The 17,922-nt window shown below is 30.4% G+C and overlaps 1 protein-coding gene across 2 annotated transcripts; it reads left to right on the plus strand.

Annotated features, from left to right (window-relative positions):
- Positions 1-5,831: 5,831 nt before the first annotated feature.
- Positions 5,832-11,390, plus strand: LOC109817715 (root phototropism protein 2). Of its 2 annotated transcripts, none has more exons than XM_083063102.1 (4): positions 5,832-6,003; positions 6,106-6,175; positions 6,271-7,398; positions 10,652-10,840. In XM_083063102.1, exons 1-4 carry the CDS (start codon positions 5,948-5,950, stop codon positions 10,700-10,702), a joined length of 1,305 nt encoding a protein of 434 aa, XP_082919228.1. In that variant the 5' UTR covers positions 5,832-5,947; the 3' UTR covers positions 10,703-10,840. The 2 variants fall into 2 exon arrangements, with proteins under 2 accessions (XP_082919228.1, XP_020238634.1); XM_020383045.3 differs by having other exon boundaries at positions 5,844-6,003; positions 10,678-11,390.
- Positions 11,391-17,922: the final 6,532 nt, after the last annotated feature.

Below are 17,922 nucleotides of genomic sequence, written 5' to 3' on the forward strand. Positions count from 1 at the left end.
TTAAATGTCAATTTTAAGCTTCGCACTTGTACGGAAGCAGGTAGCGGATGAAGCGTGGGGTTTGGTTTTGCGGCCAATAGGCTCTGAACATGCGTTGAGTTGAGAATTCAAAGATCAAATAGTTGATCGCTTCTCACACGCAGTGTAAGCATTGGACTTATCGCTCAATAATGTGACCCTCACCGTGACCGTGATCGCTAACCTAAATACACGCTCAGACATGGAACAATATTATTAGCTAAGAGAGCTAGGACAGAGATCCTCTCCAGTTTTTCACAAACCGCTGAAATATCACTCATCTTTTATTTTAAATATTTAATAGTTTTAATACATGAAATGCATGAATAAATATAAAGAGATAAAAATGTTTTAAAAAAATCTTTAAAAGCATCAATATTATTGGTAGAGTATTTACTAATTTTTTTTATAATTAACCTTTATCAAAAAATTTATCCAGCGTTCTTAAAAAGATTGTAACTCTTCTCTTCAACTATTTTTTTTATCCACATGATTTGAACTAAGATAACTGTTCAAAATTATATAAAGAGACCTTTTTATAATTTTTTTAAGAAAAAATATTTCTTACATTAATTAATTTTTGACCAAATATTTTACAATAAATATTATAATTTTGTAAATAAGTGGAGTGCTGGTCAAATATTCTCTAACATAATTATCCTAGCATGCTTTTTTTTTATTGATTAAAATTTATTAAAAACTACGAAAACATAAGACATGTTTCTTGACAAAAAAAAAATGTGAAATCGTTTTTTTTGTGTGTGATATTAAATAAGTTTAAATTAGTTTTCAAAAGAGTACGTAGAAAGTGTACTCGTAACATTTTTCATAAGATAAATTCGTTCTCTTATAAAATTCCAAGAACATGATTTGAACACTTTAACCAATTAAGTGGAAAATAACTAAATAAAAGGAATAAGATTATGAGTTAAAAAAAACTTTATTAATATTATTTTCTTAACTTTATGTTATTATATCACATCATATATGTCATTGATTATAATAATGATATTGATTTACTCCTTTTTGTGTGTATAATAATGATAATAAGGATCCACTCTAATCTCCATACGTTCACTTCAACTTTCACCGCTGTTACACTCTTAAGTCTTAAATTAGAGTTTATGGGTGAAAATATAAAAGGAAAAAAATGTGAAATATATATATATATATATATATATATATATAACAAAGAAATAAAATGAATGTAAATATATGTATTCAATTAATACGTTTAAATTCCTGTTACCGTTAGGAAGAGACTCTATGTCTTGACTTGTCTGCTGTTTTAGTTTTCATTCTTTACAAAAAAAAATTAATACGTTGAGATGTTGATTGTAATACCTATTTTTTTTATTATTATTTATTAATGACATTTTTGCATTTTTATTAAAGTTTGAGGGGTAAATAGGTAACTTGGAACGGGCCGTTCCAAGCAATAAAAAGATACTAAATTTTAAGTTGGGAACGGGCCCAGAACGGGCCGTTCCAACTAGGAGAACAGTCCGTTCTGATTTTAGAACGGGCCATTCTGGAGGGAGAACGGGCCGTTCTGGAAGGAGAACGGGCCGTTCTGGATGAGTCCTGGAACGGGCCGTTCTGGTTTCAGAACGGGCCGTTCTGGTTTCAGAACGGGCCGCTCCAGTTCTAAAACTTACGTAGATTTTTCGGGCCCAGAACGGGCATTCCGCTTTTTGGAACGGGTCGTTCCGGGTTAGGCAGGACAAAACTCTATAAATAGGGAGTTGGGGGTGTTGGAAAAGGTGGATTTTGGTAGAAGGTCCTAGAGAGAGAAAGAAAGAGAGAGGAGGGGAAAGAAAAGAGGAGAGAGAGGAAGAGAAATCCAGAGAAGGAGGTTCTGCCAGGGGAAAGAAGAGAGAAGGGAGAGGGGGAGGTTCTGCCCTAGTTTCGATTTCTGCTTTTCCAAGTAAGGGTAGTACTTATAAGACGTAATCTAGTATGTATGAGCATGATAGGGGTAATATAACTTTTAATATGCTATTTTATTTATATGAAGATTGTCATGTGTTTAAGTTGATGGTTATTTTAGGTGTTTAATTATTTAATTATTATATTGAATGATTTGGCATGGTTATGGAAAAGTTTGTATGTAATTATGGAATATGCTATATGTGTGTGGTTTGGAAAGCTAATAGAACTTAGAGGAGTAAGGTTAGGGTATGGATTAGATCTCTTGGTGAGATCAGGATATAATCTTTGGAAAAATATGGAATTTGGGAATCCCATGGTGAGGATTCCAATATGGAACTTTTCCAAAGGTTATATGATAAACCACTTCAGATGTTAGGTAGATTCTGAAGTACTCCTCTAAGTATTCTATTTGCTACTGGTATGGGTCCAGGCCGAGTCATACCGATGGATGAGGTGGCCACGATCACCAGGGTTACGTGACGACGTAATCCAACTGTATATTTCCCATGAGAGGTTAGGCGTGAGACATGGGTTGATGACATGTTTCACCGTATCAACACTTGGTTTGGATGTGTTGAGGCCAACATTTGGTTTGGATGTGTTGGTTACATCATGGATTATACAGTGGTGTGACTTTGTTTTGGATGTGGAATATGTATACATATGGTATGGATTGTATACATTGGTTATAGATTCTTTATTATCATAAAATATGTATGCGTTGGCATGGATGTGTATACATTATATTTTGGATTAGTCTATATTTAGCTTGGAAATGACTTGTTGGTCTGGATAAATACTGTGGATAAATACTGTGGATAAATATCTGATTAATGATATTTTATTATGATGTACTATGATTGGTTTTATATGTGCTAACCCTTATATTTCCATGATGGACTGTGATGATCTCACGATGTGGGGGAGCAGATCAGGTATGAGGCCTTGGGATAATAAGGAGTCTTTTGGATAACTGCTTTAAGAAGTGGTTAGGTTTAGAGCTTGACCAGCACCTAGGGTGTCTTATTTTGATGTCTTCATGACGTTGTAATTATATTACCTTTTTGTATTACTGTATAACCTTACTGAGGATAATGACTTTATTATAAAAATATGTTATATATTTTGGAAACAAATTTATATATTATTGTATATTTACATTCTAGCGTAGCTGGCCCTTGCTCTATTTTCTTTATTCTATATTATATTATTTTGTTTGGTTTTAGATGTGACGGCCTAGGATGAGTCGTTACATTGATAGTCAATAAAATTGGTTCATTTAATAAGATTATTGATATGAAAGCTTAATTTGTGAGTGAGTAATACATAGAGACGTCTAAATACTCTTTGAACCTTGAGTATTATACCATTTTAATGAATCTAATTGTGTTTGGTATATAGGAGAAAGAAGTGGAGGGAAATGAAAAGAAAAAAAAGTGTAAGAAAGTATAAAGAAATAGAATAAAAAATAAAAAAATTATTTGCTAAAGAAGAAATAGATATAGAAAATAAAATAAAATATTAATTTTTATAAATAATTTTTCAAATAATAATAATAATAATAGTATTATTATTATTATTAAAGGTGATAACTAAGGGTGCATGGTGGGCCACTTTTGGTACTAGTCCACATAGAATTCATCTAATAATAATAATCTTGACATAATATTTTACCATGTAACATCCCTCATCTAAGTCACTCCCTCACCCAAAATTAGCAGACTATCACTTATCGTAGCTGCAATGAGATCGTGGAGTATTATTAATCTACATATTAGATTAATCTGATGGTGCAGAGCAGCAACAAAGTGCGAAGTCTGAAAGGTGAACCATATTAATCTACATATTAGATTAATCTGATGCAACATTTGATCCACCAAAAATTTTATTTTTTAAAAAATTTGATGTTAATAATGTTAATTTTTTTTTTATTTGATTTGTTACTTAAAAATAATATTTTTAGAAAATATTGTTTTTCAAAAATAATTTTTGTATAAAATTTTATAAAATTATTCTCATGTATGAGAGATGTGGAAAATTAACTTTTTCAAGATAAAAATAAATTTTTAGTATATTAAAAAATTTATATATATTATTTTCATTTACTTATTTAATTCAATAAAAATTATTAATTTTTATATAATATTTAAAAATATTCTCAAAAATATTTATGGTCAATCAATCAAATTTTATGTTTTTTTAGGAATCATAATTCACAAACATAAAAAATTTATTATGTACCAAACTTTTGGCTAAAAGGACGAATATTATAGTCTTCCATACACCACATATAATATTAGTGCAGTGCGGCCTACATCTTATTATATTATTATTGGAAGTTAAATTTTTATAAATAATTTTATTTAAAAAATATTAAATATAATTTATTTTATTGCTATATTTATTATATATATAAAGAGAAATTTATTTATTATAAGAATAAATATATCTAGACTAACTTCACTCAATAACTCATAATATTAAATTTTAAAATCTAAATTAAAATTTTTTAATGTATAAATTAAGTCTTTAAATTTAAAAAAAAAATAAAAACAAAATTATTTGATATTCTATTTAATTAATTTAAGTTAATATATAATCATAAAAATATTTTATACATTAATTTAAATGATGAATGGAGTATCAAATATTTTTTTTTTAAATTTACAGACTTGATTTATATATATTAAAAACTCTTAATTTATCGATTTAATCGTTAAAATTTAATATAGAATTTGAGTTATTAAGTGAAGAAAATAGATCTCTCCTATATATATATTGTCCTATCTTTACAAAAATTATAAATTTCACACTCTTTCCCTCATTTTAGATCAAAAGTTTTACAAGAAAAATCATACATTTTTTTTCCTTTTCTTTCATATGGAACACTTTTTTAATCTTTTCTTCACTTTTTCACACTTTCTCCCACTTATTTTCTACTTTCCTCAAAATAAACACACCCTAAAACTCAATCTACAAACTTTGATTTACTAAAAATAATAAATATTTAGATGTTTATAAATAATTTCCAACAAAATGTTTAAAAGTTCTTTAATATTTGTACCATCTCGACATTTTGTCGAGAGGTCTTAGCCAAGAAGGTTAGTCAAAAGGTTTTGTGTTGCATGATGCAACTTAGCCTCTATGTCTTTCATGTTTAAGATTCGTGGACTAGTGTACCTTCTTGACTTTTGGCTGAAAGGGTTGGTCGAGTACTTGCCAATCGTATTCCTAATAGACCAAGTAAACTTGACTCCCTAAAGTATGTTTGAAAAAATCCAATCTAAAATTCATATTTAGAACAAAATATTATCTTTATTAATCAAGATTGTATACTAATAAATAAATACTTCATCAAATTTTAAAATTATCAAGACTCATAATATGTATTTGATTTATCATTTGAAATTCATTCAATAAATTTTTACACATTCCAATGCATCAAATGAAGAAGTTATTCTTTTATCCCATTTAATTAAACGCAAGTTACGTTGAATATTGAATATAACCTTTTCACAAACACAATTATAAACTTATAATAATCAAATATAAAAACATAACCTTAAAATAAAGATAAATAGATTAAACTCTTAAATATTCTAACTTTCGTCACTCACCTAAACTAAACTCAAATCCGAACCAAAACAATATTGTTTTTTTCTTGTCTATTAGAATTACCTGTATCATCACTTCTCTTTATATCCATGAATTTCCTAAAAATTTATAGAGTATGACATGTGAGCTTAAAAAGGAATCACTTTAATGAAAGGATAAATAAGATAACAACAAGTGAGACAAAAGAAAACATGACAGATTTGGACCACCGTGACAAACTCAACTCATAATAAGAAGATAAAAATCATAATTATGATGATGAAATGAATGAACAGGTCCAAAAAACTTCCTTATAACAACTAAGCACGCACACCATAAAACCCGCTGTTACTCTCAAACCCCTAATCCAATTCAGACCACGAAAAACCAACTACATCAGTTCATGGCGACCCCCAACCCCACCAGATTCTCCCTTGCCATGGAGAGAACCGGGCAATGGTAAACACCATTCCTCTCCTTCATTTTCATACTCACGCTTAATTAATTCCTCTCCAATTCACGATTTCATGATTCAATTCCTCACATATTTTGTTATTACAGGGTTTTTTCCCCACAAATCCCAACCGATGTTATTGTTGCAGTTGGAGAAGACAACTTTTCTCTCCACAAGGTACTAAAAATTGCACTACAATGCAACCAACTTAATTCTTATTACTCTCCCATTTTGTGTTCAATTAACTTTGAATGTTGAACTTGTTAACACAGTTTATTTTGGCGGCAAAGAGCAACTACATCAGAAAGGTGATAATGGAATCAGAGGAGAGTGACCTAACCAGAATAGACCTCACGAACATACCTGGAGGCAAAGAAACTTTCGAGAAAGCGGCGAAATTCTGTTACGGCGTAAACTTCGAGATCACCGTTCACAACGTCACCGCGCTGCACTGCGCCGCCGTGTTCCTTCAGATGACCGACGAGTATTGCGACGGCAACCTCGCCGGAAGAACCAACGACTTCCTCTCTCAGGTCGGCCTCTCCACTCTCCACAGCGCTGTCGCCGTCCTCAACTCCTGCAGCCAGCTTCTCCCCTTCGCCGCTGAGGTCAAGGTCGTTGACCGCTGCGTCGACGTCATCAGCTCCAAGGTTTGCAGCGAGGCGAACTTCCCGAGCCAGTCGCCGCCGAACTGGTGGACCGAGGAGCTCGCCGCGCTCCACGTCGATTCTTTCGTGAAGGTGATCGCAGCCATGAAGCAGCGCGGCGCGAAGTACCTAACCGTCGCCGGAGCGTTGATCACGTACACCGAACGTGCGCTGCGGGAGCTGGTCCGCGACCAGACCGGCGGCGGGAGAGGAATCCGGTCAACGAAATTCGACGATTCCGATTCCGATTCGGAGTCGAGAAGAACCGAACAGCGCGAGCTTCTGCAGTCTATCGTCCCTTTCTTCCCGACGGAGAAAGCGGCGTTTCCGATCAACTTCCTCTGCTGCCTCCTCCGGTGCGCGATCTTCCTCCACGCGTCGAGCGCGTGCAAGCGCGAGCTCGAGAAGCGCGTGACAGAGATCCTGGAGCACGTGACGGTGGACGACCTCCTCGTGCTCACGTTCTCCTACGATGGCGAGAGGCTCTTGGATCTGGACAGCGTACGGAGAATCGTCTCCGGCTTCGTGGAGAGGGAGAAGAGCACGACGGTGTTCAACGCCGGCGTCAACTTCAACGAGAGCTTCTCCGCCGCGATGCTGCGCGTGACCAAAACCGTCGACACGTACCTTGCCGAGATCGCTGCGTACGGCGAACTCTCCATCTCTAAATTTAACGGCATCGCCATCCTCATTCCCAGAGGCGCAAGGAAATCCGACGACGATCTATATCGCGCCGTTGATATCTACCTCAAGGTACACCATAACATAATCACGTTTCAAAACCAGATTAACCGCACCATTTGGAATGAAACTCCCTATCTATCTACTACTCATTTTTTAATCACCTTAATTAGGAACTAACTAATTAGTAATTAATTAAGAAGATTAAAGTATTCCTAAGTTTGGATGTTTAAGCCATAAGTCAACTAGAAGACTAATTTTCAACCTAAAATTTAGACACACTTATTTTTGACTATTGCTACTGTGCCCTTTTATGTTATGTGAAGGGGTTTCAATGCCCCCCTTATGTAAGGAACAACCATAGATTGATATGTAGATTCTATAAGCTGATTCATTGTAAACTGGTCAAGGGATAATTTAGGATTTTGACATATGTGAAAACGATCCTGAACCTGGTTCCTGAAACCCGTCTGGAAACCTGTTTCTCGAACGACAAAGCAAGTTTGAAGATCTGAAAATTCCATCTTCTTCTCCAATGAAACAAGTTGGTTTGTGAGCCTTAAACCCTAATCATCTCCAACGAAGCAAGTGACACAAGTTCCCAGCAACTTTCTCTGGAGACAGCGTCCCGTCACGCACAAGTTTCCATTCGTGGCGTTGCTAGCATTCCCTGCGTAAGTAGGACCTGAGGCAGTGCCAGCCCCAACAGTAGTAATCCATGGAGCCACATCGGAGAGACTATCGGAGGTAGGACCCACATTCCCAACGAAGCAAGAATCCAAAATCCCTTTCTCCATTGCAGAAAAAGCTCCGATAGCTACATGGTCTCTGAAATAATCAGCCACTCCACCACCGAGCGACAACGAAAAACATTAAGTTGTCCGTTATCACCCTATCAATCGTGGCCAGAATGTTGGAGTTGAAACACCCTCCCTTCCAGCAAACCTTGTAAACAACGACTCTCAAACGCGTGGCCATCCCACGTGTCGTCCCGGACTCGTAGCCGAACAAACTCGCACCGGAAACCACCAACCCCGAGGCAGTGCTAGCGGTGTAGGTATTGTGGTTGTCGTCGTCATGCGACGACCTAGAATACTCCTCTGTTTACAGTAACGCCTTGGGTGCAAATTACCCAATTATCCCTTGACCATATGTCAAAATGTCAAATTACCCCTTGACCAGTTCATAATGAGTCAGTTTATAGAATCCACATGTCAATATATGATTGGTCCTTACATAAGGAGCACCAAAACCCCCTCATATAAAAGGTCACCGTAGCAATAGCCCTTATTTCTATGACATCCAGAAATTAATACTACTATACTTCTCTTTTATTTTATGTTTTAGTTTCTACAAGAAAAAAAATTGTAAATTTTTCATACGTTGTATCAAAGTTAAGTTTTCTTTTTTTGGTAACTGATCACCTTTTTATGGTAACTCGAAGTTAAGTTTTCTGTCCATAAGGCGCACGTTAAAAAGAATTTACAGCGAAAAACTGTCACTAATAATCAGTGGGGCCAAGCCACGGTGTTTTTATATATTATTTAAAAATTTTAAAATTAGATAAAAATTGAGATTAAATAATAAAAATATTTAAAAATTGATAATTTGAATGATTAGAAATAAGTAAATATAAGTTAGTATAAGATGGTTAATTTTTAATATTATTTTTTATTATTTAAAAATTTAAGAGTGAAATATTCTAAACAAAATATAGAAAAAAAAATATTTATAAACCTCATATATTTAAGTATAAATAACTTTTTAAGTATATGAGTATAAATAACTTTTTAGTGATAATAAGTCATTATAAAAAAATTGTGTAAAAATTAAAAGTATAGTTTTTTCTTGTATATACCAGAGTTTTAAAAAAAATGTGCATAAGTAAATTGTAATTAGTTTTTAAACTTTAAATTTTATGCAAAATAATGAAACCTTATATACTTAGAGAGTGATCCTAAGATTAATTAAATTTAAATGAGAACATGTATTAAAAGGTGTGCAAAAATAATATTTTAGAATTGGACGAAACTTATATGTAAAATTTTGAGAGTAAATTTAATCATTTTCCTAGAGTTTGTTGAGATTGTACATAACTTTTTAGCTTTTGTTTAACGTTTACGATAACTTTTTTTTTACAAGTTGTAATATAATTTGTTTTCGATAATTAAAAATTTATGTAATACTAAATAGTGTTAATTTAGTATTTCTCAAAAAAACAATTAAAGTAATTAGGTTGGAATATGTGCAATTTCTCACAATTTTAAAGATTCTTTATGTAATTTACTTAAAAAATGTAAACTATTTCGAGAAATATGTGAATATTTTTTAAAACTAGCATTCACTCATATATAAATATTAAAGTTGTGAGTGATTAATATTATTTTACAATTATATTGTATCATATTTTTATTAAAAACAATCATGGAATTATTTTTATAAAGGATTTGACCATACAACATATTATCATATACCTTCTCATTCTTTTATACAAGAAATAAATAAATAATTCATAGAAAGATAAAATTTGTATATAATTCTTTAAGTATAATTGATATTATTTTTTAATAAGCGTTAGGATTTTATATGTGCTTGTATTTAATGCATTTCTTATTAATATATCTTATTAATATATATTTAAGTATATTATTGAGATAAAATTTAACACAAGCACATAGTTCATGCATCTACTAACACGAGCAATAAAAAAATTAATAATTTATATTTCTTAAATTCTCTAATAAAAATTGATGATTATTTTTTAATAATAAATACTTTGTATTAATATTATTATTAAAAAAGAATAATTAATATTTAGTTCTTATAATTAAGTAAAAAAAAGCTAAGCTGTATTTGTTTGTTATTTAAAGGAAAAGAGATACTCCCTCCGTTTTTTTTTTCATAGTCGTTTAAGGTTTTGCACGGGATTTAAGGAAATCATTGATATTTTAGTTTTTAAAAATGTTTATTACTTACTTTCCAATTTTATTCTTTATTTTTTTTTGCATTTTTTAGACTGTTGAACTACTCCATTAAATAGTTGTCCCTTTTTTTGTTTTTTTTATAGTATTTTGTTGGGAACATATTGCTCTTATAAATGCACATTAACTTTATATGAGTAGTTGGAGAAAAATTAGGTAGACATTAAAAATAAATACATATATTGTTTAGGAAACATGTATTAATTATTAAGGGTAAAAATGGAAGAAAAAAAATTAATAACTCAATGATCTTAGTAATATGACAATAAAAAAAAAATAACAAACTCTGACAAAACGACTATGAAAAAAAAATGGAAGAAGTAGTAAGTAATAAATAATAATAGGCACGCACTGGCGCGTGTTGTTGCAGGTGCACCCGAACCTGGACGAAATAGAGAAGGAAAAGGTGTGCAGCGTGATGGACCCGCTGAAACTGTCATACGAGGCGCGTGTGCACGCGTCCAAGAACAAGCGGTTGCCATTGCAGATTGTGCTTCACGCGCTGTACTACGATCAGCTACAGCTTAGGAGTAGTACGGCGGTGGAGGCGATGGCGGAGAGGAGGCAGTTGCGGGCGGACGTGTCGTTGGTGAGGGAGAACGAGAAGTTGCGGTCGGAGCTAATGAAGATGAAAATGTTCATTTCCGATTTGCAAAAGAATGTCCACGGAACGTCGTCGTCTGGGAGGGAAACTCTGGGGCCCACCAAAAAGCCCACGTTCTTGTCTTCCATGTCCAGGAAATTGAGCAAGCTCAACCCCTTCAAAAATGGTTCTAAGGACACCTCCCATATTGACGATGCACCCCTCGAATTGACCAAGCCCAGAAGGAGAAGGTTCTCCATTTCCTAGATTCCTTTTCTTCACCAAATTTCCATGCTTTTTTAGTTTAAATATATCCCTTCGTCAAAATCTTTTTTTATTTTTTTTATTTTTAAAGTAGTTACATTTTCTTTGTTGATTGCTATTTTTTTTAATATTTTTTATGAAGATGTCATTTTGTTATTAAGAAAGAAACAGGCGTGATTTGATTTTATCATATTTGTTTGTCAAAATAAATTAATGCTGTGATGCACTTTATCTGAGTAGGATGAATTAATGAGAATTATAATACAAAGGTGTCATTCTTGCTAACTTTTAATCTTCTTCTGCATATGTTAATTATTTCACGCTCTTGTATCTTTTGGACTTTGGTATTGGCTATCTATCAATGAGTACTAGATAGATACTAGAAGAAGAAAAATTTGCTAAGATATTAGATTGTTGATAACATATAGTTTAGCTATAAAAAAAAAGGAGGGAGATAACAGAAGATTTAAAATGGAAACGAGAACCTGTAGGGTAGAAATTTGGAGAAGTTAATTATAGCTAGAGACTAAATAATAGGGAAACAGAGCTACTGAATTCAACACATGCAATGATTGTGCAACTACCATCATTTTAACAATTCAACATCCTTTTATTTTGTATTTGTACTTGAATCAATGGGTTATTTGAGAAAAAAAATTATGACTTTTTTTCTAAAAAAGAAAAAAGACAAGCATTATTATTATTTTTTACATTAAAATTTTTTATTTTAAAAAAATTGGTGAGCAATTTCATTTAACCCATCAACTCACAATGAGTCAAGCTAAGTTAAGATTTTCTTGACTCATCAAAAATAAATAGAGTTGAACTATCTTATTCAAAGTCCTAACTCATAATGAGTCAACTCAAATAAGTTGAATTAATTATTTTGATACTTCTATTTCAATGATCAAAGTTTTCTTATTCTAAAAGTCTCTCATAGATAAGTGAACAATAAGTAAATAATACAAGTAAAAATTAACAATTAATAATTACATATTATTTTAATCCGTCTTTTTTGGATGAGCAGAATTATCATGTTGAAAACCTTCTATTTTGGATAGAGAATTAGAGATCATTGCACGATATAAACTTATAGCAATGATGTACCCTTTTTTTTATACGAAACAAAAGAAGTAGACGAGTACATACGAGATGGGCCTCATCTTAAGTTTCTTGGACCTTAGTATTGCTCAAAATAAAGGGCTCATATACACATCCCTCTCACTCTTTTTTTTTTTTTTCCTCATCTTTTCACCATCCCCAGAGTTTTTTTTTATTATTTTTTTTATAATTTCTATTCTACACGTTCCCTCTCTGACACCCCAAATTGTGTATCTCACTTTCCCATCTTTTCATCTTCTCTTTTAAGCATTGTTTCTTTTGCCCTCCATTGTCTTCTCTACCTGAGTTTTTCCACATTTATCTTCTCTAGCAACGATTCATTTTCTTTTTCTGCATGTCGCCAATTTGACAATAACTAGTTTTTCCATTATGTCAAAATACAAAGATTTTCATCATATATCTTTTGTTGTAATTTATTGGGCCTTATTTATATAACGGTGTCTGGTCCCCTGGCCTGCGAGGGGATAATTAATATATGGGACCATTATCCATGCTTGGAGGACCATGTCCATGTCACTCTTCATCTTTTAACAAATAACAAAAACAACGCAACTCTCAAAACATTTTACCTTTTACCTAACTCTTCTTAACATTGCTATTTGTGAAGAATGCCACAAAAAAAAAAAAAAAAAAAAAAATTCTCTCACTCGGTTGTTGATTTTTCCTAACCTTGTAACAAATCGTTTCATTCCCAAATATGTATTTTTTTTTTAAGTTATTTCTATACTATGTTTGACTAAAAATACTCCTTCATAATGGAGAAAAAAAAACCTCATTAGATGATAGAAATTTATAAATTTAGCTATTGATAGAGATATGAAGATACCGGCTTCGATTATCATCTAGAAAAGAGTTGTTTCAGTAGTTACTAAATGATTGATTGCATTAGCATGTAGTGGTAGTGTAAGTGAATGGTTTATGCACTCAGAAAAAAAAAAAAAAAAAGGAAACATGATGTGACATTCGACATTAATAGAATAAGCCAAAGTAGAGTGGGGCTTAAAATAAATAGTCTTCGTCTTCATCTTCATCTATCGTTGTAGAGTTGAAAGTTGAGTTTCATGCCGTGCACTACATAATAGTTGTGTCTCTAGTATTCAATATTCATTGCTCTAGTCCATAGTTAAATTCAAATCAGATCAATTAGATTGACTAGAAGTTGGTCAAGTTATTAATCCGGATAACTTAAAAAAAAAATTGTAGAACGAAAAAAATCAGTCAATAAATATAAATAGCTAACATCGTATAGAAATCGGCAGTAAAAAAAAATTTAAAAAAAAAAACTTTGAAACCTTTCTTTCTTTTTAAAAAAGAAAACTCTTACTTTTAAATTTTTTTTATTTTAAATCGTATTTGAAAAAAAAATGCTATGTATGAAGTGTTTATATGGGTTGTTATTATTTAGGTATTTATTGTGATTTTTCTTTAACTTGGGAAACATGTTATATGATTTTTTAATTTTAAAAAAAATCCTAAAATAATTATATTAATTTTTTTTATTTAATATATACCATAATATTAATGTACATATTCATATATCATAATATTAATTTTTTACTCACCAATGCTGTAATCTCGCTTTTGCCTAAGAATACTTTTTTCTTATATTTGGGGGTATAATATCAAGGATACAAATCTTTTCCTCAAATCTCTCTTTTAGAAATATGTGTTGCTTCCCTTTTTCATAATCAGATACAAATCTTTTTTTTCTTCTAATCTCTCTTTTATAAATATATTTTGCTTCTCTTTTTCATAATCATCCTATACGCCGCATCTATACTTGTAATTAAATTTGCATGAGAATTATGAGATTACGATCTTAACTAATCTTAGGGGAGTGTATTGGATTAGGATTTTAAAGGACTTTTTTAGTTAAAAAAAATCCTACGGATTTTAAAAGACTTTGCAGGATTTTCATGACTTTTAAGATTTTGCAAGATTCTACAAGACTTAAAATCAGGATTTTAATGGATTCTGCAAGACTTTTAAATTAGGATTTTAATGGATTCTGTGGGATTTTGTGGAGTTTTGACATTTGATAAGATTTAAAAAAAATTATACATTCAAATTTAAAAAGAGTCAAAGATAAAAATAATAAATAAAAAAAATAATGTCTAGATAAATAATAATAATAATTCTCTATAATATTCTATCCTCTTTTTATAGCATCCACTATCAATTGTAACAATTCATCGGAATCATCCTTAATCCAAGCTTCATAGTTTTCTTTCTCTTTTCATTTTTCTTTATTATTTCCTTGTGAATCTCCCATTTGAATTACTAAAACAATATATGTTAAAAAATAGTTATATAAATAATTACGGATAATAGACAAAATCAATAAAATTATATTATTATTTTTAGAAGCACACCATCATACAAGATCGAATATATTTTTGCTATCCAAATGGATCAAATACCTCAGTTATTATAAAAAAAATGTAAAAACGAAAATATAGAAACATAAGATAATTTTTTATATAAAAAAATTAGTATATTCGATACTGAAAAAATATTTAGATATATAATTTTTTTTATATAAACATAAGTATTTAGATATAGAGAATATATATATATATATATATATATATATATATATATGATAATTTTTAACGATATTTATAAATATAAATTATTCTAACAAATATTTTAACAATATTTTCTTTTTTAAAAAATAAGTTAATGAAGGCATAAATCCTAAACCCTAAAAAATTAGATATTGCAATGTCTTAAGTTAATTTTCTTTTTTTAAAATATAAAAAATCTTAATTTCATAATATAAAAATAAAAAAGAAAAATTCATAGTAAAAAAAATAAAATAATTGTTGAGTCATAAAAGGAGGAGGGATAAGAGTAACAAATTCAAGGGAAAGAGAGAATTCGCAATTTTTATGCTAAGAGGGTTCTTCCCCCTACTAAGATCCATTTTTATCTCATTCTACTCACAAAAACCCTAACAAATTCATCTTATATATATATATATATATATATATATATATATATATAAAATAAAATAAAATAAAATAAAGTAAGTCAATTAAAGAGAACGAACAGAAAAATAAAACAAGTCAATGACACTATCATTTACATATTAGAGTTTCAAAAAATAGGAGAATGGTATGAGAATAGTATTATATATGAGCAATGAACAATAGTGTAGTATTATTAGTAGAGAAAAAATGGAGAAGACAGGAGCATAGAAAAAAAAGATGAAAAACTCACTTGAAAATTCTTAAAACACTTGAAAAATCATTTCAAACAATCCTTCAAAATCCGATGGGTTTGGATGGGATTGTTTTATGAATCTGGTATTTATAAATAACACTAGAAAGTCTTTCAAAATCCCTCTCACACAACAATCCTTTAAAATCCTTAAATTTTTGAATACCAATGGATTGTTTTTAAGTTGTAAAAAATCTCAAATGAATACCAGTGGATTTTAATGGACTCTTTAAAAAATCATAAAAATCCATATTGAATACCACTGGATTGTTTTTAAGTGACATAAAATCCTGATTGAATACCAATGGACTTTTTTACTCAAAATAAGTCTTTTAAAATCCTACGAAATCCTAAACCAATACACCCCCCTTAGTGATCATTTTGACAAGGATCCTCTGAGTAACCCTTAATTTGGCCTACTCGGTCGAGTATCGATCTGAAAGATACACGATCCTCCATGTTCAGTCATTAAAGGCGTGAAGAGTCTCTATTCGACTTACTCGTTTTATTAGATGTTGGATCCTTAATCCAACGTTGGCCTTATATGTGAATAATTATATATTAAAGACACATAATGCCAAATTAAAGTGATATAATAATGTATAAATTATTTTGGCAGTTATGTATCTGAAAGGTTATGGGACCTTTAATGTGTGGTAACTAAAGGGTAATTCTATTTTGTGATGGGTTAAAATAGAAATACCAAAAGACCTTATGACTGTCTACAAATAGGTTAGGTCCCCAGATCACACGACGTTCTTTTCTTTTCTGACATCCCATTATCAGAGAGAGACAGAGAGATAATTAAAGGGTTTTCTCAAGAGAGTACGTGTTGATCTGGAAGGCCAAACCACACCGCTCTCTTATCATCATGAATTCAGGTATGCTTCCGCTTATTGTTTCTAGTGATTAACATGATAGAATTTATTTTTATATAGATGATGGTTTTCATCAAAAGGTTAAATTTGGTTCTAACAATTGGTATCAGAGCCATTTATCATGTTTTATCATTAGGAATATTTTGGACATGTTTCTTCATTATAGTATTATATAAATTCACCATGCATGTACAGTTGAAAGAAAATCCAATATATGTATCTTCTGAATATTATAGTAAGGAGAAAAGGACTTTAATTGTTGGCTGATTTATTTATTTATATTTTTTTTGAAATTCCTTTATGTAATTTGGAAAATGGATTTTCATATGCACCGTAACAAGGAATGATAGTTGTTTATTTGGAGTTTGCTTCCAGTAAAGTTTATTTCTACAATTTGTATTCATTACTATGGTTGAATGCAATTGATTGGATTGGTTTCAGTTTCAATTTACAATTTTAATTAATTTTAAGGTGATATATTGCTTATTATGTCAGACGCATATTATATTTAATTAGTCTGAACTTTTGATTTGCGTTTGATACATAATATTTGTTTGATATATTGAACATTTGCAAGCATGTATTGAATTTAGTAAATTATATTGTATGAAAAGGTATGATTTTTATATCAATTATATTGTATGAAAGGTATGATTTTTATATCAATTTTGGGATTTACGACTAATTGGTTATGAAGAATCAAATAATAGTCTTTTATATTTTGACATAAATTTCTTGATGATTCTCACAGATTATGTAGTCAATTGATATATTATTATATCTCTTTATGCTAATTGATTTCGATTTCAATTACGAATTAAATTCATTTTTAAATTGATATGTTATATATTGCAATTGATTTCGAATTCAGTTACGAATTTAATTCGTCTTTAAATTATGAATTCATTTGGTTTTAAACTGATACATTAATATATATTATGTCCAACGTTTAATGTATTAATTATTTTTTATATTGAGAATTCATTTGATTTAATATGTTTACATTATTACAATAATAATTGATTTTATAATCAGTTTGATTTTTATATATACACACGGTAATATTTTTATTTATTATTAAAAAAAATGGAACCTACATATGATTACAATAAAGGTTGATTTGTGTGTATATATAAATTTAAAAATATTAATTAAATTCAAATACTAAAATAGTAAAAATAAAGGTTTATATATATATTTTAAGATTAATTAATTTAAACAACATGTCACCAAAGTGACCTCTCTTGTGAAAATTAATTTATTTTAAAATATAAAAGGTTGTGATCTTGTAACTTATGTGTGTATTAGTCGGCCCAAAGGAAGGTTAATATTTTACATAATTACATGTGTACTTGTGGTGATAAATGCGTAATAATTATTTGGTTTTTTTTTTACGTGTAAATATTAAATCAGCCCAAAGGAAGGTTTATTATTTGACATGTTCTTATTATTAGCATTTTATTATCGCATCAAGGTATCATTGAATAGTTAAAATTTTATCCAAAGATAAAATATTAATGTATTACCGGTATCTTGAAATGGGATT

The sequence above is a fragment of the Cajanus cajan genome, chromosome 9, assembly GCF_000230855.2.
Source record: "Cajanus cajan strain Asha chromosome 9, NIPB_CcT2T_4, whole genome shotgun sequence".
Lineage (NCBI taxonomy): Eukaryota > Viridiplantae > Streptophyta > Magnoliopsida > Fabales > Fabaceae > Cajanus > Cajanus cajan.